The sequence below is a fragment of the Oenanthe melanoleuca genome, chromosome 3, assembly GCF_029582105.1.
Source record: "Oenanthe melanoleuca isolate GR-GAL-2019-014 chromosome 3, OMel1.0, whole genome shotgun sequence".
In the NCBI taxonomy this organism is placed as follows: Eukaryota; Metazoa; Chordata; class Aves; order Passeriformes; family Muscicapidae; genus Oenanthe; species Oenanthe melanoleuca.
The window spans coordinates 61,394,129-61,421,635 of record NC_079336.1 but is presented as its reverse complement, the minus strand read 5'-3'; the positions used below and the strand labels follow the sequence as shown (position 1 = coordinate 61,421,635).

General features: G+C 41.2%; 2 protein-coding genes across 2 annotated transcripts in view; both read left to right on the top strand.

Annotated features, from left to right (window-relative positions):
• Positions 1-17,642, top strand: part of PEX7 (peroxisomal biogenesis factor 7) — a 42,981-nt gene extending 25,339 nt beyond the window's left edge. Inside the window, exons 9-10 of the mRNA XM_056487600.1 lie at positions 4,197-4,296; positions 15,004-17,642. Of these exons, the coding sequence (XP_056343575.1) occupies positions 4,197-4,296; positions 15,004-15,072 (169 nt within the window). The 3' untranslated portion in view covers positions 15,073-17,642. The remainder of the gene's footprint in view (positions 1-4,196; positions 4,297-15,003) is intronic.
• Positions 17,643-20,700: 3,058 nt separating this feature from the next.
• Positions 20,701-26,246, top strand: SLC35D3 (solute carrier family 35 member D3). The gene is made up of 2 exons (XM_056487559.1): positions 20,701-21,136; positions 22,366-26,246. The coding sequence occupies exons 1-2, from the start codon at positions 20,701-20,703 to the stop codon at positions 23,193-23,195; spliced, it is 1,266 nt and encodes a 421-aa protein (XP_056343534.1). The 3' UTR covers positions 23,196-26,246.
• The last annotated feature ends 1,261 nt before the right edge of the window (positions 26,247-27,507 follow it).

Here is a 27,507-nt window from a genome sequence, read left to right as displayed (position 1 = left end):
GGAGGTGAGAAAAAGAGGATGTTGATTTGAACTTGAGTTTTTACATACCTCACTATAATAATTTATAATCCCTGTCCAGTAAATGCTTCATTCAGACAAATTTTTTCTATACCATTTCCTTGCTCTTTAGAAGAGCTCATAAAAATTGTGGGCTAATTAAAGAGCAGATTAAATACAAATGAATCATTAAAATGCCAGGAAATACACAAAGTACTGTAACATTTCCAGGACTACTTTAGGCCTACATGCATATTCCTAAACATTATCTCTGTCAAAATTCAGTTTGGAAGAACATCAGTGTCAGCTTTTACTGGAATCACCATTTTGTATTTTTGAACTCTTCAGTATAAAAAAGAAATCTTGCTGCATTAGTCACAGACAGTGCTCACAAAAATCTAAACAGAAGATCTGATAAATTATAGAGCTTCATTAAGCTGGTATAAGGCCAGATTTTGGATCATATTCACAGAGGCTTGTCCCTAAGGCAAAAAGGCAATTTTTGTTAAAAGTTGTACTATACTGGATGTCATCTCTGCAACACACTGTAAGGTAAACCGCTATCTCCAGCTCTCCGTCACTATGTACAAGTTCAGTAACTTGGATCACAAAGAAGTCTTAGAGAATAAGGCTGATCATAAAATAAACTGTGTTTCATTTCACTTAGTTATCCTTACTATCCTTGTATTCTTTTTCTGTTTTTTTTTTCCTTCAAGATGAAAAGGTGGATGTTTGCTCATTTACTCTCTTTTTTTTCCTTATTTTCCTCAAATGGAAAATGTCCTTCTATACCCAAATTGCTTCATAATGTTAATACTTCACTGCAACTGTAATGAAATTATCTCTTCAGAAGTTTTCTCTGACAGAAGTTTTTATAGTTTGCAGGAAGAACTTTTACAAGTCAGCACCAGAATTAGAGAACAGGAGCAGGAGGATGAATTGTGTGATACACATGTAGTAAACTAGCACTGAGTTCTGTGTTGCTCTTGATAGGTTCTTGGTTTTATACATCCACATGCTACTGTGACTTGTGCCTGGTGTGGTTGTGTGTGAAAGCTAGCATTAGTTGTTGAGTGGGCTTTTATGGAAAGCAGCCCTAAACAGCTGATTCACACCCACCTAAAAATATGATGTATGAAGACATCTCTTGTAACCTAAGAGCATTAGTAAAGCTTTAATGAATAAATATTTACCATAAATATTTTTTTTCTTACCCAGAAGGACATAGACATGATGAGTTGTTCTTTATGCTTCCATCTGTGCATTTCCTGGAGCCATTTCCTGGAGTAACTTTTGAACTTACTGAAAACTTAACTAAATTTGACAGGAAACTCTTAGTCTAAATTTACTAAGCTTTTACAAATTTAATGGAAACTCATGAGCATGCCAGAGAGGGAAACCCCAAGAACTGCCTTAAGGAAGGTAAGAGACATGGCATGAATTCACCACCACAAGTAAGCAGTGTTCTTACTCATCCACTAGCTTCTCATCATACAGCAACAGGCTGCCACAACAAATACAATTGTACAGACACTAGAACCTGGAATGATACATGAGACCTTTTTGTTCCCAGGCAGTGGTGAAGGCGCAGGGGCACTTGGTAAGGGTAGAGGCAGGATGAGGACAAGGTGCAGGACAAACGATATTTGGGTTGGTAGAAGTGATTTGGTCGGGGAGCACAGGTGCTCATGATGCTGCTATGGGTGGTACAAAGTAAAAAATCCATAGCATGATAGGCTTTTTCTCTTCTCACAATGTCTTGTTCAGAATAAACAGTCCACTTGCTATACATGTGCAGCTTATGAATTGCATGCCAGGTACATGTAAAAACAAAAACAAAACAAAACAAAACACCAAAAAAACAACAAAGAAACCCCCCACAACAAACAAAAACAACAACAACAAAAAAAAAAAACAAAAAAAAACCCAACCAACAACAACAAAACAAACAAACAAAAAAAAAAAAAAAAAAAAAAAAACCCCAAAAAAGTAGAGAAATGAGGGAGAAGCTATACTTTTAACAATTCCAGCATTAAAAAGTTTAAGAAAATGCACTCATATAGGTTTTGGGGTTTTGTGATTGATGCAGATGTGACTGAAGCTGTGGCTTCATACATAATATGGGTAAAAATAGCAGTTCTGAATGACACACCTGTGGTTGTACAGGCTGTACAAACTTGTAAGGGACCCTAAAAGCCTATGTAATTGTCTGGCCCATTTTTTAAATTCATGCTGCTAACTCTGTAGACACATTTTCAACTGAAGTAATGCAAGCACACCTACTTGTGCTGTGGATGCATCTTCACTTTGCTGTACAGCCATCCTGCTGTGGTAAACAGTGTCTTAGAAAAATTGCATTGCCCTCTCAGTCTGCAGAATGTGATGGAAATTGAGGAAAATATTGCTGTCACCATGGTGGTTTTGGAAGCTGTGCTGTAGACAGTGTTTCTCACTTTGGGTTGCAAAGTTTTTATGAAAACCATCATTAATTTGTCATCAATAATTCTCAATCCTGAGACTGAATATTTTTTGGGCTTTCCCTAGTAACTATTTATATATTAAGAAAAAGTTTCAAAGCTTCCAGTCAGTCCGTTGGACTTGAACTAAGTTGCACTACTCTTAAACTCTAAACTGCTTCTACCTTTTTACAACATGACTTCAAACAACAAACACTATATTGTCCTACTATTTTAAAAATTGATCAAAAGGTCTTTCTTAGGTTTTTATTCATGAAGATCTAAATTTATCTTCTTTAATTGTAGTTTTTAGTTATGAGCATCTGTCTTTCAGGAATTAGTAGAGAGCTAATGTGGTAAGGAAGACTAACACTATTAGAAACAGCAAGATTTGTTTCCTTACCTTCTTATGAACAAATGTGGGACGATGGAAATGCTGAGATGGTCTTTTGCTCCTCTCTCTTGCAAAATAAGTTGTTTATTTTAGATCCCAGGTACTAGGAAAAAATTAAGAGGGTTGTTGCTATGGCATAGCCATTGTGCTGATACTGCTCTCCTTGTTCATGAAGGAAATTACATCTACATATTAAACAAACTGACCCTGCTGGCTCCAGTGTTTGCTATTTTACCTGAATTGGTTTGAACTTACAGTACTTCCACTGTAGTTGATCTGATAATGAGCTGTTCTTGTTAAGTATTGTCACTTTTCCCAGTAAAGGCAAGGCAAAGAGACCTCTATGATTGTTACAGATGTAGTAAAGCATATAACTGACCCCTGTGTGAAAATCTGAGCTGTAGAAAATTTGATTACAGCTGACAGCCCACAAAATGTGTCATGCTGTGCAGCCTGTGGACTTTTCTCAGCAGTATATACAACACAAGAAAGAGAAACAAATCTTTGTTCTGTGCTGTCATGTGGGGTTTTGTCAGTGTGTTATTATCTGAAAGTTCTGGGTTCGAATCCTTTTTTTCATGACTGAGGTATCTTTTACCTCTATTTCAATCCTATCTACTCTTACATCTCATACTTGCTGTTAATTGCATTGATGGACCATGAATCTGTTGGGACAGTAGCTGGGAGAAGTAGAGGACTTCAGAATTGTCATTTTATAAGTATTTTTATCAACCAAGGCTCAAAAGAAAATTTTCTTTTAAAAATAGTGGATTGGAACTAGTGGAATTAACTGTGTAATACAGCTCATCTGTATAGTACAAATTTGTTTTTAAATTCTGTTTTACAGGAACACAGTCTCAAATTTGAAAATGTGCACGACTGAGGTCTCTAAATGAGTGTGTAATTTTTATTTAACTAAGGACCCCATTGTTAATGATGCCAAAAACTGAGAAAAATCACAAATTGTACTAATAACTTTCAGGGATAAAATTCCCCAGCCATCAAGAAATATAACAAGAATATTCTAGCCTACATTTTTTTCTTCTTTTTTAATCATGTCCCAACCACTGCTCCTTGGGGCCAGCTTTGATCTTGGTTTTTGCAATGGGACACAAAGATGGCTTTGCTCAGTGCGGTTTAATTTATGCTAATCAGCAGATGTTTTTTCAGGAGTATGATTTGTTATGTTTACTAAGTGGATGAGTTTGCTTTTTTAAATACCCTGGCAGCAACGGATTTGTCAATATCTTGCATTATATTTTTGAAATGGCCTTTCAATTACTTTAATTGTGGTTTGTTTGATTTTTTTTTTCCTCTCTCTCTCTCTCCCTCCTTTATTCTCTCTATAGATTCTGGGACTTTTCCAAGCCTAATCCTTTGCTGGAAACAGTTGAACATCATACTGAATTTACATGTGGTCTCGATTTAAGTCTTCACAAGCGTGGTCAGGTAAGAGTGGGGATGCATGTACTTTCACTTGCCTCTTATAGGCACAGGTCATGGCTGGCTGCAGGACTCAGATCCTGAATAAGTCACCAGATTGCAGTAAGCTTCTGGAAGGGAGTCTGGCTGAATGCTTATCAAATAAACCTCATTTCAGGTCCATTTTTATTTGTGAAGCAGTTCCTTGCATTTGGTAGGAGAGAAGGATAGGACAGACAAGATTGCAGAATGAGATAACTGAAAGCCATGGTGAACTCTGGGAAAATGAGGTATTTTGTTTTAGTAAGAAGAATAATAGAGAAGAGTCTAGAATGCTAAGCTGAGATGCAGAGCTTTCTTCTATCTACTTAAATTGTCAAGTTGGATGTCGGTAATGTCACACATGATGCCTAGGCCTGGTTTGGCATGCCTAGAGAATTAGGAGAGGCTTAATCTGTGGCTGAAATAAAAAAAAACTCAGCTATTAATTTAAATAAGTAGAACCTATTTTATCTGTAGCACTTGTTTATGTACTGGTGTTCTGTAATGATTCCCCTCTGCTTCTGTTGCTACAGTTGTTTCTATTTTGTAAACAGAGGATTCTTTTTTTGTAGTATGAAATGTTTTTCTAGACAAGAAAATCTGAAAAACTAAAGGTAATTTTTTACTTTAAAAGGAGAAAACCTTTATTTTTCACACAAAAATTACTGTAAGCATATTAACTGTTCTTAATGTACTATTTAATGTGCCAGAGATATAATTTGTATCGAGATTCTTCTCAAAATCACTGTAAAATGATTTTTTTTACCCCAGATATAAATCATAACAGCTGCATTCACATTCTGTTTGGACAAAGCAAATTAAAACCATTGTAATTCCTGCTGGTAAAAGGAGAAAGGAGAAAGGTGTAGGTTTGGCAAAATACTTAGCTTACTGCATATGGAACCATTCTAGCTAAATGATAGCTTGATGGGTTTTCTGCCTGGTTGGTTGTTCCTTAAATTCTGTTGCTTCAGTGATGCTGCAGTAACTGTACACAAGGCCATGCTGTGAACAACATGGGGGAATGTGTAAGGCTGAAAAAAAGCTTTCAAGGTTCAGGCTATTTTTCATCAGTGCAAGGCAAGAATACTTAAAGGCCAGTTGCTGGGGATTGAAACTTCATTCCAAGTGACTACATAGATGTGATTTGGCTGCACTGGATCCAAAGGGAGCAATGAGCATGTGCTGAGCCCAGCTCAGTTTTCCATGAAATTGGTGTGGGTTTGCATTTGGTCTGAATGAAGAGAGGTTTTTTCTTTCATTTTGTATCGAGGATGTGATTACTTTGACTATAAGCACATTGCTTCATTGGTGGATAATGAATTGAAAGAAAAGTTCATGTGCACTTTTATGTTGAAAAAGGAAAACAATGGTGCATATCTGTCAACACTGGGACATTTGTACATTCAGGTATCTTTTTTTCCTCACAAAAATTCTACAGATCTGATGTTGGATTTAGTGCACAGAATCTATAAATCTGGAGTGCATATCCATGTTTGCCAAGTGCCAATGTGCGTTCCAGACAGAAGTTTGGCATTTGCAGCAGCTTTGATATTCCTCTGTTTTTTTCCATTGAGTTGATTTAATGTATTCTGAGGGTTGGATATCCCAGCAATGCAAATTGTGAATTTTTTTTTTTTTTAAAGAAGTTTAAAAATCTGTGATAAAATTGAACTCTCGCTAAGTTAAAGAGTGAACACAGGGGAAACATAACTCCCATTTTGAAAGGAAGACCCATGAGACACCACCTTAAGTATACTTTGTTGTCTGAGTAGGACATGGACCTGTTGGAATGAGTCCAGAGAAAGGCCATGAAGATAATCGGAGCTGAAGCCTCTTGTACAAAGTAGTACATCTCTTGTAAAAAGACAGACTGAGAGAGTTGGGGTTGTTCAGCCTGGAAAAGACAAGGCTTCAGGGAGACCTTGTAGCAGCCTTCCAGTACCTAAAGGGATCCTCCAAGAGAGCTGGAGAGAAACATTTTACAAGGACATGCAGTGATAGGACAAGGGGTAATGGCTTCAAACTGGGAGATCATTGGTAGGTATAAGGAAGAAATTCTTTACTGTGAAGATGATGAGACACTGGAACAGGTTGTGGATGGAAATGTTCAAGACAAGGGTGAAAGGGACTTTGAATAACCTGGTCTAGTGAAAAGTGCATGTCAGAGGGGTTTGAACTGGATGATCTTTAAGGTCCCTTCCAGCTCAAACCATACTATGATTGTATGAACACCTGCTGAATAGTTGCTTTCAGTATGAGCCCTTGGCTTCTGCATCCATCCAGCAAAGATTACTTGCTTAAATTTTATGCTGCTGTTCACAATATATAGGTTGTCTTTATGTCTGTTCTTTATCAATCTGATTATGAGCTCCATTGTTTGTTTTCTTCATTTATTTGCATGATTTGTGATTTTCACTGTGTGCTTTATAAGGAGCTACGACTTCAGATTTGAACTGCTTCTCTCCTCCAGGGAGAAAAAGAAAAAGGATCCAGGGAGAATGCAGGGTATTTTATTTATAATGGACAAGCTATTCATTTACACTCAAATTAAGTACCATTCTGGTCATTAACCTTTGCTTTCATTCTTAATGATATCTTTTGTTGTCTAGGCAGATTATATTTTCTTTGGCTTTGCACAATGAACTTCAGCAGTTTTGAAGTATTTTTTATATGTCAAGATAAAAATTATCTGCACTATTGAAAGTGTTCAAAATAGATATTGTGATTAAGTAGCTGGTAATCTAGGAATTACAAGATATTCCTGTGGAACTGATTGAGCTTTGAACAGAACCCACAGGCAGAGAGTAGGTACATGCAGGAAAGCTGGTTCTTGTGCTAAAGGAGACAACATGTGGAAAAAAATCTGGTCATAAGGAATGTGAAGAGACACAGTAATATTAGCTAGATGATACAGTAAACTCCTCTTGTGCTTAATTAAATATTCTAGTACCTATTTTGGATTATCTGCCTCTATGTAAAAAAGGTGGTTTTTGAAAACTTTGAATTTAAAAAATCAGATGTAAGGTTTGAGATTTTTTTTTTTCTCACCATCTCAGATTCACAGAAATTTGAGACAATAAACAAACTTTCAGGTGCATAGAAAAATGTGCATTTGCAGTGCTAAGCGTTAACAGAAGTGATCCTCATGATTTTCAGCTTATTTCTCTGTTAAACTGCAAGTGCTGATGCAGGAGTTTGCCAGGCATATTTTCCAGGAGAAAATACTCCCAACTCCAGCTTTCAGCCAAAGTAGCCTAGGTACACATGAGAACAGCAACAAGACCCTAAGTACCAAACATCTTTTAAATTTGTGATGGTGTGTAGTATTTAGAACTGAGCAAATTTGTTTACCCTGTCAGCAACATTAGGAGTAAGCAGTTTTTAAAACCAGATAGTTCTTTCCAAAGTTTTGGGAGAAGAAAAACAACTAAAGTTTACTTCCTTGTATACACACTAGATAGACATAGGATGTATGTAGGGATTAAAAAATAATAATCAGCTATAAACTATTCCTTGCTTGGGGATGGTAATGCTAGACCATGTAGTGGAGTTGTGCTCTGTAGCTCACTGTATTTATTACTTCTCTCCTGGTATATACTTTCCCGGTATGTAAACTGTGAATGTTCTGATGAATATATATATATATATATGTATGTATATGTATATATACTTCTTTAAGCCATCTCTTCCTTGGATTTTGCTGTGTTTATGTTCATGTTTACATGCTGTAGATAACTTTCTTTGCTGTTGCATCTGCAGCTTTATTTAAAAGCAGACTTTTTCTTCTCTTGTAGGTTAAATGCCATATGGGAGTCATGAATTAATTTTAAATATCTTCAGGCAATCCATTAATGACACAGATAAAAGTACAGATCCCATAAACATTCCCTTCTTGTCTTGATTCTGAAATTATTTCCATAAGTATATAAAGAATAGAAAATACACATGTATCATGAATTTATTTAAATAATGGACAAAATGATACCCAGCCCTTTCTGATGCAGTTCTAAAACAATTTTGCCTAACACAAATATAAAAAAAACCAGACACTCTGGATTTTGTCTGAAAATCTTTCTTAGCTACACCTCACATCTGTTCTGAACTCTGTAAAGCAGCCAGTGGAAAGTATAAATTACTGCTTTCCATTGAGTGAGGCTTTCTGTTGTGCTGCTGAGAACAGGATTAAGTATCTAATGGGAACAGGAGAGGAATCTTTCAATTTCTCTATACTTCTGTGCTATGGACAATGACATTCTAAACTGCAAGGATTCGTAATTTTCAGTGCGAGTGATGGTAAGTGATGTAGTGGCTTAGAGCACTTGCTATGTGAAAAGCACATTAAACATCTGTGACATGCAGATCAGAGCATGCTGAAGTCTAGGTTTTAGAATAACTTGTGTACAACACAAATAGTGATCACTTAGGATTTGCTACTACTGTGATTGTGTATGTTTGGATCATAATTGCACCACAAAAGGGCAGCTGTCAACAAGTTTGGGAGGAGACTTGTTTTCTCTAACCTTCTGGCTGCACCTCCTTTTTTACTAATTCTCTTCCCCAGCCCACCTAGTGGGGTCAGGGTGAGTGAGCAGCAGTTGCTGGCAGGGATTAAACACACACAACACCCCATATTACGGAGACAGTGAGCGTACCAGTGTGGTACCTGTGGCACTTGTGCTCTATGTTACACTGGCCTTATAATTTGGCCTTCCTGAACTTCCACTCTCTTCTTCCTAAAGCTACATGTTCTGCCAAAGAACAGTCTGCTCCTTCCTTGCAGCGGGCCAATGGTAGAGCTGAGAAGAGGTGCCTGCTTTGGTCTGTTGATCCCATGAAATTGGTAGGATCCTGCATCACTAAAATTTTAAAGCTGTCATTTCTTACTAGCTGGAGGGAGGCCATGGCCAAACTGTATATACACTTGACCTGCATGCCCTGAAGGTAACTTGAAATCGAATTCTAAATTTGCCCAGCTTTATGGGGAAATTTTTGATCATTGTCAAGTTTTGGTGTGCAGGTTGGTTCTGCTCCTTGTTTTCTTTTTGCAGCTTTTGCAGTGTGCTGCAGTAGCTGTGCCAACACAGGAAGCAGAAGGGACAGGAGGAGCTGCGGATGTTGGCTTAACCAGTATAGCCAAATATAAATGCAGATGATGTCTTTAGTAAGGCTGTTTGGCTATTGGCTGTTCATTTGGCTGTTTGGCTGTTCATTTAAATTAATTGTGGATGCTCAAGAGGCCCAGAAATGTTGATTGTTCCATATAAAAGTGGAGTTTCATCCTGTGGAAATGTACAGAAAAACAGACATTCTCTGCTTTTTTCTTTTGATCACTTTTTCTTATCTTTTACACTTAATTACTCAGGACCTGATAGCTTCTACCCAGCTGTTATGGCTATCCCACTGCTATAATTATAACACTAACTGTACTTCATTTGAGTCCCTCCTTATGTCCTTCTCTGGGATGCTACTAAAGTTAAGCAGTTTCTTTTATTCTTTGAGATAAAAAGAACCTACTTACTTAATTTCAGGGTGGATTTTTTCCAGAAAATACCAGATTTCACCAGCTGCAAGTGTTAAACCAGTCTAAACACATTACTGAGTTGGAGGGGCTAAAAGAAGGAGATATTTCTTACTGGTACTTAGTGTATGTCTTTCCCAGGCTGTGAAAATTAAACTTTCACTGTGTAAGTCAAAGCTAGACACTCATGAGTAATGGTCACTATTTGCCATTATCAGCAAAAGTCTCAATGTTTGGAAAGGTTTCTGTCAGGCATCACAATTTTGTTAAAGCTGCAAGTGTTTGGAGAGGAAAATCAATTTGGATACTGAAGTATTGGGATGGGAGACAGTACTTTCTCACTCAGTAAATGTGTTGCTTGTGCATTTTATTTGGTGCAATGGCTTTCAGACTTGCTACTTCTGTGAGCCCCATCTTTTACTCAGTGTAGTGGATTCTGTTACTGTCCTGCATGACCAGTAAATGTTCAAGAAGTCCCAGTGAATTGCACTAGTGAAACTCGGTGGAAGACAGCAGGATTTTGCAGCTGTTACTGAAAATACTGTTTGGCTTACACTTATTTGTGATTATATCCCAAAATGAAGGAACTGGACTCTGAGCTGAAGGATGGATTTAAAGGTTGGATAGTGCCATCAGAAAACAGTTTCACTTATGTAAATTGACTGCATTTGGGGTCACCAAAATCAGTATCAGCACAGAAAAGCATTTTGCAGTTCCAATGTGTCTTCTACAGAACTTAAAATTGACTTACCAATTAAACCAGTTCTTGGAAGACTGAGGTGATGTCTTTCTTCTAATTTTTAGAGTATAGAGGAATTGCTACCAAATCTCTGGAGACTTCAAGGATTTTTTTCCAACATGCAACTCACATCTCCATTTCCTTTACAACTTTATGATGAAAGCACATTTGGAAGACTTGCATTTAGGAATGTGTGGCATGACTTCCAAGTCATCTTCCCATTGCCCATGTCAGAACAACAGAACAAATGATGAGACAGGTCTCAGCTTCGTAAATAATTTCTTTGTGACACATCTTTGCAATGTGAAAAATAAAAATTTGAAAAATAGAATTAATTTAAATTCATGCATGGTCCATTATGCACTTGACCAATTAGTTTCAATGTTCACCTGTGAAAATAATTTGATGAGTAGCAACCCTAATAGCTTGCTTTATCTTCAATTAATCTCCATCCCACAAGTTTAGAGGATGTTCAGGATCCCTCAAAAATACGTAATAATGATATAAATAGACCATTAAATTATGTTTGAGAAGACACAGAAGATAAGAAACTAAAAGAGGAAGGGAAGCACAACTAATGGGAGTCAAGAGCTGAATTTTTTTCTGCTGACTCTTCTACAGAAAAAAAAAAGAACAGGTCTCATTTGAAAATGGGGTGGAGAGAAGCTGAGAAATGGGTCTCTCTCAGGCATATTTATGTATTATCACATGATTCATTATGAGCACTCTGGAAACTCAGTGGCACCAAGATAGTTCTGGAGATATTAATCTAGAGAGGGCTGTACTTTGTTCTGATTAAACCCTTTCATAAAGGGTAATTGAACTCTGAAGTTTTTAGTTGTTCTTTTGAATATATTTAATCTTGATTAGGGCTTGCAGATGTATTGTGCCTTCAAGTACTGAATAAAAAAGTTATAGGCCAACTTGGGGGTTTTCTCTTGTTCTCTTGCTTCTTCTGAACAGTAAAGAGGCAGAATGTCATGCAGGTAATTGCACTAGACTGAATGGATTGCCCTCGGGTGCTGGAAAAGGTCTAAGTCTATTGCAAGGCAAGATGATTGTGATGAATAGGAAACAGAGGGCCTGTCAAAGGAGTAAATCAGTTAGTGAGTCAATGGAAATGGCTCTGATAAATGAATGGATGTCAGTATTAAATCAGTTGGTGGAAAACATTGTTATACTCTGGGACAAGGATAAACATTTCAATAAAATACAGGATAGCTGTTTTAGCTGAGTTGAACTATGATTGTCTAGTTAAGCAATTAGCTTTCTGTGATAACTGCAGTTTTTCGTTAGTTTGCTTGCTTGTTTCTTGGCTTGAAGAGAAATACAATGACCCTCATTTCTTGTACTTGTTTTTGCATCTTTGCTGGCAAATAAACTGGCATGATGTTTGTTCTGCAGTAACAACTGTATAGTACCTTTAGTGTATATGCTGGTACCACAACTTTGCTACTGAAATAAGAACATTAATGACAATTAATAAATGTCATTTTGTTAGACTGCCTTTGTTCCATGTAGCTTTAGTTACAATGAAAATTACCAGGCTTAGAATGCTTCTTCTATTTGTGTTATTTCTTCATGTAGTTGCCAGTCAGAGCAACAGAGAATATTCTTGTTTTACAGTTAAGCTCAAATTATTCTGCTTTTCCCTGCAGTCCAGTAGTTAAAAGTTGCTATAATAAAATAGTAAAACTGCATTCTATAGTTACAAGAGTATTTATAAATTATAATGAAAGTTGCATGACATACAAAATATGCCATGCAAAATAGTTAATATTATAAGGATACTACAATTTATACAGTTCTTTGCAATTGAAATAAACTGTCCTCTGCTCTACTGGCATGTCAGTTTGAAAAAAAAAAAAAGCCCCAAAAAACATGCACCCTTTTAAAACTGAAATCAGTGAGATTTGTTTGAATCTCAGAGTAGAATTTGTCCCCAAGACAGCAGACTTTTATAACAGGAGGAGAAACTTCCATCCCTTCATTCTCCTCATGGCAGGGACGATTATCAGGTGTGCAGATAAAGTGCGAGTCCATTTTCCGTTTTCCTATATCTTCATCCCACCACAGGAGGATTTTCTTTACCTGTCAGTAACATCATCTCATTGATCAAAATATAAACTCTAGAAACTTGCCCCTTTTTGTATGGTGTATTTATTTATTGTGGTATGCTGGAGGAGCCTTCATCCCAATGAAATTTCTACCTCTATTATAATTTTTAAACAAAGTAGTATTTTATTTATTTTTTTTAAAAGGCTAAAGCACTTTGAAGTATGTAGTAAAAGTAGTCATATGTCACATGAGAACTGACATTTCAAAATAGTTTTAAAGCACTTCAATCCAATATCCCACGTTCTCCTCTTCTGGGGAAAGGTACACAACTGTCATAAGACCACTGTATAAGACAGGCCACAAGATAAAAAGCAAAATGCAAGGAGAAGACATTTTGTGAACTGATGGAGCTGCTGCATGAACAAGTCTTTCTCTTCATCTTAGGATTCATCTTAGTTGTTTGTATTTGAGGCAGTGACAATCTCTGAGCTACTGCAAAGGGGCACGTGGCACTCTCCATCAATGAATGCTGGCTGCTGCACTCTTAGCTTACAATTGCCCCCTTTCTCTGACATTGTTGGCTGTGTTTTGAATAAAGTATGCAGAAATGGAAATGTCATTTCATTATTTAGTGTTCTGCCATGCTTCAGTGCCCCAGTTTCCCATAGATACCTGTTTGCTTACTTCACATGTGTATTTTCATCAAGGTATCAGTATTCCATTATAGACTTCCTGCTGCACAGAAGAACTTGATTCACGGTTACTTACTGTAGCTTTTGTTTTCCTCTTGTTGCCTGGCTATGTTTTCTCCTTTCATGTGGTATCATTAAGTCAATGAGTTGGGCAACTTATCACAAGTGATCCTTTTAAAACTCTTTTTATATGCCCTGTTTATTTTTAGTGTTGCTAGATTAAATGGTTCTATAACTATATTTGTTCAGAGGAGATTTCAGGGATGCTAATTACATTGATAACAGGTGGGAATTCCCATGGGATTTTTTCCAAATGTTATTTTTGTTTCTTTACAAAAATAGAAAGTATTGCCTATAGAACATTGATCTATAGCTGTGGAGAATAGTAAGAAACATGCAGTTTATGTGATTACCACCTTCTATGCAGCATTTAGTGGAAAATTCAAATTTTCTTTTTGGTATGATTTAAGAGACTGCAATGCAGCAGAACATTATGCTACAGAAAGCTCTATTGTGTCATATGAATAGACAGACATATTGTCACGAGTTTTTTTGACCCATTTAGATGTATATGGAAAGCACTTCAAATAAGTAAGTAGAACCAGCTAAGGAAGCAATAAAAATGAATAATAGTGCAGTATAGTAAACACAAAATGGGCTAATTATAGTCTGAAATCAAATACTGTAGTTGGATTTCCAAATTTTTGGTGTGCAGCTGTTCATTCTGGCTCTAGAAGAGAACAGGAATTGCAGTCAGCAGCAGAAGGAAGCTTGTTGTGCAGAGGATCCAATACTGTATCTTTTGTGATCCCAACTGGAAATGACATTATAAAGATAATGCAATATGGTTTCAGCCAGATTTGCTGGCATTTATTTGTGGAGCTCATCAGCTTTTTCTCTTTAGCTCGCCTCTTCTTTAATTTGCCTTAGTTCTTGTCTCCTACAGTATTTTGTGAATGTATATGATAGATCATCTTCTTGAGTAACTGCCAGTGTGGTTAGCCCTTTCACTTTGTTACAGACTCTAAAGTGTGTTTTCAATTCATTTTCAAACCTGAAGTATTTAGTAGTCATTTTTCTTGGAATCTTGTTATTTATTAAAATCTTTAAACACTACAGACTTAGGTTAACCTTCTGGTTTTCTTGTTTCAAGTTCAAGCCTTCATCTAGGATAGAACGTGGGACGTTGAATTCAGAAAAGTTGCAGTTATACTTCAATCAGTCACTGTGTTTGTAAGATGCCTTTGCCACAAGTGGCACCACTTCTTATCAGACTAGTGGGGGTCTAGGTAGTGCTTAAAGCAGCACTACAGCCTCCAAATCACAATGCTCAGCAAATACACATTTATCTTCTGAACAAGAGACAGTGAGCTCATAGCTTATCAAGCGTGAGATTGAAATTGTGGTTTAATTCTTCAGGAAACTTCCTGTATAATTTTGTTGAACTTTTTTGTTTTTCCATTCCTCAGCACTAGACATTAGGAAATTGTCTATAACAGACTTTTGTATCTGAAAGTGTAAGAAGGTTATTCAGCTCTGGTCATGAAATGCTTAGATATTATGGTGAAAGGATCCTTTGAAGCATTTTAAGTCAGAGTACCAACTGGTATTAAATCTGCAATATGCATTAAGTTCCCTGTGGCACTTGTGAAGGATCTAAATAGATTTTGTTTGCTTTGCAGGTGGTGGACTGTGCTTGGGACGAACTAGTCAAGATCTATACTCCATCATGTCTGGCAGTTCCTGTTTAGAAGAGAAGATGATCTGATACACCAGGAACCTTTCTCTCTTCCCCTACGACCAGCATTGTGCTAAATTGTCAACAGTGTCACTAATCTCAGCATCTCTTTATAAGTAAAACTGCTTGAATGGAGTGTTGTGCACTTGAACATGTGGAGACTTTAGGGCTTGGTTTGCTGTACAGTAGTACTTGAACTAGCAAAATGTTCCACAGCTACTCAGTGGCTGAAGAGTGGCCATAGCAGATATCAGTGGTGTCTTCAGAGCTGAATCACCAAAACAAATTTGTGATTTGTCTGGTTAACGATGAGAGCAGAATCTTCTTGTTCCTTATAAAGATTAAAAGTAACGGGCAGTATATGTTGAGATGTCACTGTAGTAAAGAAAAGAAAGGAAAAGAAAGGAAATGAAAGGAAAACAAAATAAAGGCTTTTTACTATAAAGTACTGTAATGTCAACTGAAGTTTGTATCACCCAGATGGCATTTATGTTTTGCTGTGAGTCACGTTGCATTATTTTCTTTTGCAATAGGATGCATTTACTCTTGATTGACAGTAAATGTCATAGTTTATAGCCAGCTGATTTGTTTGACCTTTTTGATTGCTGCTTCTCAAAGATGGTAAAGATTATTTTCATATATTTTTCCTTTAGATCTTTTTGAGTAAAACAGTTGATGAGGTTATGTAGAAAGATGCTCTGATAATAGAGAAAATGGTTATGAAAAAATTAAATATATACAAAACTAATTAGATCACAATCCTCAAGATGTAGAGATAGGGCAACCATCTCTTCTATTAGACTTGTCTTCTATTTTCACTTAGAAAATTTTTCCAAGAAGTAGGAGAGGAATGTGGCCGTATATCCCGTGTTTCTGGACCTCTGATGTCCAGACCGATTGACCTATATACATGCAGATTAATTACGTGATATATGCATAGCAGATCCAGCATGGCCAAACTATTGCAGTCACTACAATATGCACAACATGTTCTAGGTATGTTGAATACTTTGCATTCTCAGTTTGACCCCTCAGCCCACATGCTGGTACTTCCATCTAAGTTTTCTGGGACAAGTAGAGATGTTCAGATGTTATGTTTCTCCAAACACCTCTGAATAGTGTTTTAGGATCAAACTGTGATAGTACTGCAGCACTCATTGGTACATGTTAGCCTTCTCTCCTGGTTTCCTGCTAGCCATTTTTTTACCTTCTCAAAACTGTCTCCTTTCTGCTGTTAGACCATCTCAACTACCACTACCACCAAAAGATTCTTTGCAGGTTGGGTCTTTGCAGATCTCTGGTCAGATTTGCATAGTGTGCTGTTAATAAATGCTCTACCCTTCTGGGTTGCAGCACTCAACCAATAGCAGGCACTGCCAGATCTGCTGGATGCTTTGAAGCCATGAAGGAAAGAATTCAGCTGAGCTAAGACCTGCAAGTTGCAAGGAAAGAACGACTGTTTTATCTTGGCGAAAGAGCCAGGGAACTAAGAGATAGCCACAAGGAGACATGCATAAGTGATGTGGTATATAGGGCTGGACAGGAAGAAACTTGCTTCTACAACATGATAATTTGGATCCCAGTTGGATCTTGTATTTTTCTTGGTCAAATGCAAACTGCTCCCAGACTGACATCTTTTTGAGCTGAATTAATAACAAAAAATATGTTTTATCTTTTTTTATGACAGTGTGCTGTACCAAATCCCAAACGTTTACTGCACTTTAATTCTGTGTGCTGAGGAATAATGCAAAATAAAGCTGTGCTGCATGCAGCTTTCAGCAGTACCATGGGCCATAAAATCTAATTTTAGGCATTAAAATTGATTATTTCAACTTCAATAGTTCCTCCACTCTTCTGTTTTATCTCCCTTTTCTGCTTCGATTACAAGTTGCTTGTCTGAGTGGAACATTTTGATGGCAGGTGTGCATTTTATTTGCATGTTTCTGGGAGGACAGAGAGAGTGGGTTATTCCAGAATGCTGCCATAGCCTATCAGCTGGAAGGTAGAATTTAGAAAACCTAGCACAGGGGAAAAAATTAGGAATTCTGAACATGCACACTCAGCACATGAATTAAATCTTTCCTCAACTGCCTTCTCTCCCCTCATGTCCTGGTTAGCTTCAGTGCTGAGGGTTGCTGGATCCGGATTTAATTTTCTTGAAAGATGAGCACATCCAGAAGATGCACATAGTAAATAAAAACTGTGGCCTTTAATCTTCCTGTGTGATCTTTGAATGGTGAGAATGTGCTGTAATATTTCTGCACTGTAATGGAAAAAACAATTTGGCAATAGTTGTTGCTGATTCTTAATTCTCAGGGAATATTTGCTGTAGTTGTTTTGAAAAAATACTTCCTATTTTATGACCAAAATACTAGCTTCCAATCTTTTATTTCATTTACTGAAACAGTTAACAACAACAGTCTAAAAGATGTAATGTGTTCTACTTTCAAACTTGCTCCTGTGAACAATTTTGTTTTATTTAAGTCTGGATTTCTCTTTGGTTCAAGAAACATAGTGATTAATCAAGTTCTAAAGGTGTGGATTTGTTGTTCTGTAATGCTATTAAATTAATTGCACACAGTATCTTTGGCTATACTCTTGTGTTCACTTCCCCAATTAATAAATGCTCAAAAAGTAAATGCAATGAAAGATACTGAGAGTATCTCCTAAGAAAAGTATCATGGTTTATTTCATGTATGAGTACTGGGTGATGGTCACATTTTTCCCCTGTGCTGCTAGAGACCATACTTATGCATCTTTCCCTAGCTGTGTGTCCCATCAGATCATTTTCATAAAGAAAAGCTATTTTAAATTATTCTTTGTATCTGGTTGTGCAGAGTATGTATCAGTGATGAAGTGATCTCTTTCTTCTAGCCAAGTACAGTGCTGGCTTCAAATTTTGCTGCATAAGCAGGGTGTACTGTGCCTTTCAGTAGTACTGCTCAGCTGTGCTCAGGGTCATGGGATGGGGAATGAGTACAACTCTACACAGTTCTTCCCTGAAAGACCTCATGGTAGCATTAGACTCTAATTAAAGCAAATTTTCCATTAAACATTTTATAGAGATCTTGACCATTTTCATCCAAGAAGCAATTATAAAAAGTCTGTGCCCTTAGGAAGACACCAATTTGCTGCAGGTTTTGTTTTCCTCTCACCTGTGTCATTGTAGCTAGATGAAATTCAAAACTGAGCATAATTTATTTTAAAGGATGAGAGTTAAGGTATCATAATCATCCCATTAGGGTAAGGAACGACAGAGCCATTTTTTGCTATGGTCTGCCCCACTGCCAGGCCAAAACTTTTTAGCAGAGTCAATATATGAGCTGAGCAGCCACTGTTCCCTCTGGACACATGAACTGCCAGTGTGGGGGAAGTTCCTTCACTGCAGTGTCACCTCTGATGATGTCTCCCTGTTGCTTTATTCATTGCCTCCCCAGTGAAGAGCAGAACACTTTGTGACTCAGAGAGAGGCAGTGTGAGACTAGTTCTGAACCTGGCCTCAATCCATGTTGAGAAAGGGGTGGCTTGGCAAGGGACAAGCTTTCCCTCCACCTCCCTTTCCTGTCTATAGACAATATTAAAATTAGGAGTACCATGAGAGATGTTGCAAGAGAAGCTACCCTTACAGCACAGGTGAGTTCCAAAAGATAGGATTTGGTACTTGAACACTTACTTTCCAAACAGAGTACCTCAAAGTTGGTGGAAGGGCTGGAAGGCATGTCCTGTGAAGAGAGGCTGAGGGCTTTGGGCTTGTCTAGTTCAGAGCAAAGGAGATTGAGGGGAAACATCATAACTTTCTGATGCTTCCCAAGAAGGACAAGTGCCTAGGCAAGTGCTGATCTCTTCCACTTGGGACTCAAGTGATAAGATGCATGGGAATGGTTTAAAGATGCACCAGGGGAGATTCAGACTGGACATTTGGAAGCATTTCTTTACTAAGCAGGCATTCAAACATTGGGACAGGCTTCCCAGAGAGGTGGTCAATGTCCCAAGCTTGACAGTGTTTAAGATGCATTTGGAGAGTGCCCTTAACGACATGATTTAATTTCTGGTCAGCCCTGAATTGACCAGGAAGTTGGACTAGGATGATCATTCTACATTCTTTACGAGTGAAATAGTATATTAAAATTTTTGTTTCTGATACGTTTGTTTTTCTGTTTCACTCAAGGAAATATTTAGTCCCCAAAGAAGTTTCGCAGCCTGATACTCTGCAATGTCAGAGATTCACTTCTCTAATGATAATTTCACTGGTGAGGCGACGAAATTGTTTCTGCCAGAGGATACACTCAGACATAGTCCAAATTACTACAGTATTTCCAGAAAGCACAGTCCGATTTTTTTTTTCCCATATGCTCTTACTTGGCAAGAGGGTTTTTTGTCCCATGTGCAAACACTGTCAAGGTGATCCACACTTTCCTTTAAATTGTGTTGTGTGTGGACTTGGGGCGAGTCCAAATAGAGGCTGATGTAAATGTACTGGCACATTTCTCCAGTGGGTTCTGAAACCAGCCTCCAGTACCTATTTTGTTTTTTTATTCCTGCATTTCCAGTTTTCATGTTCAGACACTCATTTTAATGCATACCTCGTCTCATTTTATAAACCTTGCCCTGTCTCCTTTACTCTGCCTGTCCTGATGAGAGAAATCGATGAAAGACGTTAAAAGAAGGCTCAAGATTATAAGGTAGCTCTGAATAAAAGTATAGTTTTTCCTTCCCTTGTGTTGCCTGACACTGCAGGAGACTGGGAGAGAGGACGGCTGCCCGAGAGAACTGCTTTTGCTTTGCCTTTCCGTTATTGCCATCTCCTGTTAAAACTTTCATCTGGAAAGTCGAGAGAAGCGATCAGCTTATTTAAGCTTTACCAGGCTTTAAAACATCACTTTTGAAAGCTGTGTGTCACCAGTTTTTTGGTGACTTCTCAGTGCGATTCCCTCTGCTAGAACCCGGTTCTCCCTGCTTTTCTTAGCAGCGTTCCCGTCTCTTTGCCGTTCGTGGCCCGAGAAGGCTCTCCCTCGGATAAGCCGAGGAAGCAGGGGAGCGGCGGGAGGGATGCTGCCTGCAGGCTCCATAGGTGCTTTTTCTCGGGAGGCCGTATACTTTCGGGGAGTGGGAGAAGCGGTGCTAACTGCTTGGGAACGCGCGAGATGGCACTCATCTCCCCGCTCCGGGAGACGTGGGGTTTCCCACGGCTGTTCCAGGTTATTTTCGGGCGGGTGGCGCTCGGCTGCGGAGCTTCCCCCGCGCGAAAAGCGTCTCGCTGCCCGCTCCTGCACCCCAGCGGGGTCGGGAGGGCTTGCGGACAGCGGGGAGCCTTCCCGTCCCCGCTGAGCCGGGCGTGCTCCGGGGGACACCGCGGGGCCAGCCTGGAAACACGGGGGGCGGCGGGACGGGGGGACACACCGGGGACGGCGTGAGGACACACCGGGGGCGGGGAGGGGACGCGGATAGGGGGGGAGACACGCTGGGGGCGGCGCGGGGGGGACACGTCGGGGGCGGTGGCTGCCCTGCCGGGAGCGCGTCCTGCCTCCGCCCGCCCCCTGCCTCCCTGCGCTCGTCCCCGTCCCCCCGCGCCGCCGCCGCGGCGGGTGCCCGGGCGGGCGGCAGAGCCGGGGCCGCGGCGGCGGGGCCGTGCGCGGGCAGGATGCTCCGCTGGCGGGGCCGGGCGCGGGGCGTCGCGGTGGCGGTGGCGCACGGGCTGTGCTCGGGCTCGCTGAACATCCTGCTGAAGTTCCTGCTGGCCCGCTACCACTTCGCCTTCCTGACGCTGCTGCAGTGCCTGAGCAGCGCGGCGGCGGCGCTGGGGCTGGAGGCGCTGCGGCGGCGGGGGCTGGCGGCGCTGCCGCCCTTCGGGCCCCGCCTGGCGCGCCCCTTCGCCGCCGTGGCCGCCCTGGCCACCCTGCAGTCCACCCTCACCCTCTGGTCGCTGCGCGGCCTCAGCCTCCCCATGTACGTCGTCTTCAAGCGCTGCCTGCCCCTCGTCACCCTGGTCACCGGCGCCCTGGTGCTCCGCGACGGAATGCCCTCGCCCGGCGTTCTCGTCGCCGTCCTCATCACCACCTGCGGCGCCGCGCTGGCCGGTGAGCGCGACCGCGACCGCGCCGAGGGGACGGGGCGGACGGGAAGGACGGGACGGGACGGGACGGGACGGGACGGGACGGGACGGGATGGGATGGGAAGGACAGGACGGGACGGGACGGGACGGGACGGGACGAGACGGGACGGGACGGGACGGGACGGGATGGGAAGGACGGGACGGGACGGGACGGGACGGGACGGGATGGGATGGGATGGGAAGGACAGGACGGGACAGGTGGCCGCAGCGGTAGCCACTCCATCTGAGCTTCGGGCACGGGACCAGGAGGGCAGCGCCAGCAGAAAGATGCGAGGGTACGAGTTAGGGTTAGGGTTAGAGTTAGGGTTAGGAAACGCTGTCCTGCGGGAGGCAGGTGCAGCCTTGCAGGGGTGGATGCAGCCCCGCTGTGATTGGTATGCTCTTGTAGGGCTCGGTACAGCCTTTTGGAGATAGGGGCATGTTCATGAGGATCGGTGTAAACCTGTGGGAGTAGGTGCAACCTTATTGCAATCCTACAAGGAAGGCGAAACCTTATGGAGGGCAGTGTAGTCTTATGGCGAGTGAGTGCCTCTACAGAGGTAGATGTGATGTTCTGGGAGCAGCTGCCGGACCACGGGACAGCTGCAGCCCTACTGGGGCAAGTGTGATTTTATAAGGGTGGGTGCAAGCTTAGGGTCAACTATAGCCCTCTGGGGCCAGGAGGACCCTGTTGCTTTCCAGCCGAGGTGGGGGGCTGCCTCAGACGACAGAACACATGCACAGTGTGTAATTTAATCTGCAAAGTGGCTGACAGGGAGCTTGTGGGGGGAAGGCTGCTGCTTTAGGGATCCCACAGAGTTCCATGGCTAGAGGGTGCAGAATGGCCAGTGGGTTGGAGGGCAGGCAGCCCGGCCAGCCAGAGCTGGCATGTGTCTGTGCTGGCAAGAGGATGCTCAGCGTTGCTCTTTGTGTGCAGTTTCAGCTACAAATCTTCCACAGTGTCTTCACAAAAGAGAGAAGGCAATCTGTTTTTGGCTGTGGGATTTAGAGGGGAGATGAAAAACACTCAATATGTTTGCAGCTTAAAAAAATGGATAAGAGATTTGTTGGGAGGCAAGACTTGGGACAAGCATGACAAATCCTAGGGGTTATAGAAAGTGCAGTGACGCTTGTTTCCTAAATACCCCTCTAGTCGAAAACAGTGCTCTCTTTCTGTCTCTCATGCAACACGCATTATTTCTCTCTATGATTCAGGAGCTGGTGACCTGACTGGGGATGCTATGGGCTATGTGACAGGCGTGCTGGCCGTGCTGATACATGCTGCCTACCTGGTGCTCATTCAGAAAACCAGTGTAGACAGTGAATATGGACCCCTGACAGCTCAGTATGCCATTGCTGTTTCGGCCACCCCTTTCCTCATCATCTGCTCCTTTGCCAGCATGGATTCCATCAACGTCTGGTCCTTCCCGGGGTGGAAGGACCCTGCCATGGTATGCATCTTTATTGCTTGTGTCCTGATTAGCTGTGCCATGAACTTTACCACCCTTCACTGCACTTACATTAACTCAGCTGTGACCACCAGCTTTGTGGGGGTGGTGAAGAGCATCGCCACCATCACGGTAGGCATGGTGGCATTCAATGATGTGGAGCCCACAAAGTTATTTATAGCTGGTGTTGTGGTCAACACCTTGGGCTCTGTCATTTACTGCGTGGCCAAGTACGTTGAGACCAGGCGGCAGAGCCACTATGAGGACCTGGAGAAAGAAGCTAGAGAAGAGGAGGGGAAAAGGCAGGCTGGAGACCAAGCTCTCTTTGCCATGGAGACAATTTCCCAGGGGAAGGGGGCTGAGGAAGCAGCGGTGGAAGGATCATCCACAGGGCAGAGACAGAGTGAAGAGGAAGAGAAGGATGTCACTGAGAAATCAGCCAAGGCACTTCTGGTTCAGGGAAAATCAACCATCACACAAGAAGTGAACAGAAGCTCACTGAAAGAAGCCTACCTTGGAGTATGGAGGTTGGTGAGGGGTGCTAATTATATAAAGAAGGATTATTTGATAGAAAATGAAGAGCTACCAAACCCTTAAAAAGCAGATTCGAAAACTTATTGCTTGAGGACAGACACCTGGTTTTCTGTACAGGGGGAAGGCAGAGCATACATTTCCACATCAATGCTTACAAATCCAAATCATTCAGGATGACTTTACCTCATTGTCAAAAAGCAAAAGGTCACAGTTTGCTCGTGCTTTGGCTTGCTTTCAGCTGCTTTCAGTATGTCACTTCAGACCCACCTCAGCTAAGGTGCTGACACTCTGCTGCACACACAGAGAGAGCTGGGTAAAGGGAAGTCATTGGGTGCTTTCCCAGCAGCAGGGAATATGAGGGATATCAGTGCCATTGAGACACTCGGCAGTGCCAGTTACACAGCAGTGGCCTATACCTTAGATTGCATCTGGAGCCGAGTGATTTTAACACATTTGGAGGCTCTATCAATGTGCTTCTGTATCTGTATCCATCCAATTATAGGTACTCTACATAACTAATTCCTACAATATAAACTCATATTAACTGTACTTTTTTGTGCTCCTCTGTGTGAATACAATTGCAAGAGAGCTAGAGGTTGTGCCACTTCAGTTGTATTGGTGTAAAATCCCTCTCTTATCTGACGAATTGAAGCCCTCAAGGCTGAGCCTTGGACCTGGTTTACATTGGGTGCTTTGTGTCTTCAGTAGAAATACTTCAGTCTTTTGGTGGTGTACATGAAAGCAGAAGCAGGTCTGAGCTTCTAAGAAGCTTTGATTGGCAAAAGAAGGATGTTTATCTATGAGCTTTAACTACACGTAGCATTTGGAATATTAGCTTGACTCAAATAAAATAGCTTGAAAATGTTGGTATGTATTGAGTGGATTTGGGAGGGCTATAAAAATTTAGGGAGAAAGCGTGTGCCTTGTGTTATCCCTCCTTGTACCCTTAAGTCAGATGAATCAGAGCCTGGACTGGAACCCAGGTGTCCTCTTGTAAGCAGAGACTGAGAGCAGAGCAGAGCAGAGCTGGGGACACCAGCTCTGAAGTTCCCAGGGGTGCTTTTGCAGGACAGTTGTGTTACATCCTGGCCACGTGCTGGTCCCTGGCTTTGTGTGCATGCACCCTCGCTGTGCCTGTGCTGAGCTGTCGGTGGGACACAGTGCGGGAGGCAGCCGGAGCTGCCCGGAGCTCCGGCACATCCCGAGGCCGAGTGCTGGGGAGAGGGGTGCTCGGTGTGCTTGGCACAGGACATCCATGGCTTTGGTAGAAGCAGCTCCCCGGTGCCCAGGCTGTCCCTGTCCCCGTGGGTTGGGAGGGGCAGAGCTGCCTTTCCCCTTGGACACTCAAGCGCTCGTGTGGGACGTGGGAAGCGGGAAGCAGGCACTCCAGCGAGGCCTCTGCTGAATATGCCAGTATTTTGTTCCACATCTGTTTAACTGGAAAGACTGTGGAAACAAATGTTTGAGTGCTTCTTTGCCTGAAGATATCCTTTCGGTAGGTGGGAGTACTTGGGTGGAACCTCTGCTGAGACTAGACAGAGAAAAGATTTGACTGAGTATTTCTCACCCCGAAAGGATGCTGCAGCCAGTGGGGCCACCTTGACAACAGCCTGAAACAAGTTATCATTTTCTGAAAAAATTAACCAAGTTTGTTGTTGTTATTGCTGTTTTTTATATTGTTATTGTTGTTATTAATTAATATTTATTATTATCTATTAAGCCACTGAGCTGAAAATCAGTCATTCCCACAGCCCTAATTAAGCAGTGCCTAGCCCCATGCTCTCCCCAGCCGAGCAGGCAGCATTAGCCTCACAGCGTGTTCAGTCTGAGCTGAGCCATCTGCCCAGCAGGGAATATTTGCAAAACTGCTCTCTGGGGGAGCTTTAGGTTCTTGTCACTAAATACAGGCAGAAACATCAGGTGCTGTGGCAGTGTGTTCTCAGAATGACTGCGTAAGTTGGCTGACCTGGCATCACCCATGAATTTTGAAAGAGATGGCTAAAAGGACACTTATGTTAAAAGCCTGTAGCTGGTGAGCTGGGGGACAGGGCACAGAGCTCTGTACTTCACATGATATGTATAGCTTGTGTTTAAGAGGTACTGGCTGTACGCCAAAATACATTTACCTTCTGTTCAAGCTCCATATGGGATCTTTTCAATAAAAGTACTATTTATTGTTTTTAGGCTAATATAATAGGGCTTTTGTTAGTTTTTCAAATGTGTCCTAAAGAAGTTTGTGCCTATGACTTATAGTTGCTGTATTACTGAGCTCATTGTGATATTGAGCTGCATTGTTATCATACAGACGGCTGGAGAGAAACCCACAATTCTGATCTGTCCTCACTGTGCTCAGTGTTTTCTGTCCACAAAAAATGTGGATCTTCTACCACCTGGATGCCAGTCTTAGATCCCATAGTGCACACACCATGTTTGACACATGCTGTTGGAAGCTCTCCCCCTAGACTCTTGTATCAGGACTTTTTCCTGGGGGTTTAAATGTTTTGCCACTTACTGTTGTTAAATTATTAGTAGAAATCTGTGGAAATTCAAACAGTTTTGACTATCATAAAAGCTGCTGTTACAACGTTGTACATTTGCATGTATAGTTGAAATGTGATTATATTGTATTCTGTTTTTACCTGTAAATTCCCTAAATTAAAATGGGAATTTGGCAAATTCAATCCAGTTTTTTCCGTAACAGACACTGTTGCACAACAAAATAAAAATACTGCCTCGTGCTGAGGTATTTTAATAGCATCAGCGGAAGACTGCAGAATGAGATGTGGGAATAAAATGTACTGCTTTCCAAAAGCCTTCTGATTTCCTTATTGTTGCTCCTCCAGGGTGCTCATTTTTGCTTCATTTATAGTTATTCTTGTGCCTTTATACCATCCAAGTTTCCTCAGCTTGTGAGCGCACACTATAAATGCTGTCATGGACAGAGGGACTAAGGACAGACCAAGGAACACAGGATTCTGAAGTGCTGGGGCCTCAGCACAGCTCAGAATTTCTGTGGCTCTCAGCAGTGATATTTTTATTTGCATATTTAAGATCATTTGATGTCACTGGTGTAACTGTTATAACTCCAGAATTAATAAAAGTAAGATGATGCTCATTATTAGTAGTTCTATTTAAAAATGACTGCATTATTAAAGGTGTTAATATTAATTTTGTTTTGCAATGTTAAGTATTTGTATTGCCATCTATGTTGCATGGCAGTGCCAGGAGATGACTTAAGCATTAATTTTTATCTGTTTGCTTTGGATGAAAGGTACATATTACGCCCGTGGCTGAAACTGGGTTGTGCCAGACCAGGCTGTGGTCGGTGTTATTGCCGAATTCAACTTGGAGCTCCACACAAATGTGCCTGCAGGTTGATTTAGAGAAGGAGACCATCCTTGTTGTCAGATAATGAATGAACCTGATGCACAATGACTGTTTTGAGAATAAACAGGAATTTCAGTGTCAACACATCCTTGAGTAACACCTGCTGTAGCACTCCTAGACTTGCACGTACGAGCACATGCATGTGCACAAATACACCTGCAACAGGACAACAAAAGCCAGGCTGGCTAGCTTTTTTGAAATGCATTCTTGTCTCTAAGAAATTAAAGAGGGGACATTTTATTTTGAGGCAGGTACAAAATTTCTAAGGATAAACTAAAAATTTGCATACATCACTAATCTTGTATTTGCCATCGCTTCCACATGGAAAATAAGCAATTTTACAGCTTACTAACCAACACTCCAGACCCTGCATACATCTAGGGGTAGTTTATTGCCAGTGTTTAATAGCCTCTTGTAATTCTGTTTGCTGCAAAAATGCCTGTTTGCTGTAAAGGCTTTAGTAGGCAAAAAGTGCAAGCCCTTCAGCTCTGGTCCTGAAATTAACATTGGAGCATTTTGCTGCTTATCACGGTGAAGGGTTAACACCTTAACCCTCTCTGCCTGTGTCCTATATAATTTCACTGCTGCTTTGAGGTTTCTTCTGTGTTTTTCTAACGAGTCTCTTAAGTGCAGTGGAGGCAATCAACTCTGCTCTCAATTAGCTGCCATATTCATGCTTCAGTTGCTTGTTGAAGGTCATCAGGAAGCTTTTCAGTTCAACCCTGTAACTGTCAGGAATTGATGAGCATGCACATGCCCTCTTTTCTCATCCTTTGTTGCTGCTGTATCTCCCAAATTTTTTTTTCCAGTGTCCATCCTAAAAATCTCTGCAAGTGACGGAGGACTTGCCACAGAGGCTTCCGCTAGTTTTGTTGTTTTTTTCTTTCCAGAAGGGCAGGGAAAGGGATGTACCAGCAGGGTCTTGTATGTCCAGATTGCTTCTTTCTACCTTTGTGCGTGTTTCTGCCCACCAGCTCGCTGCATCCCA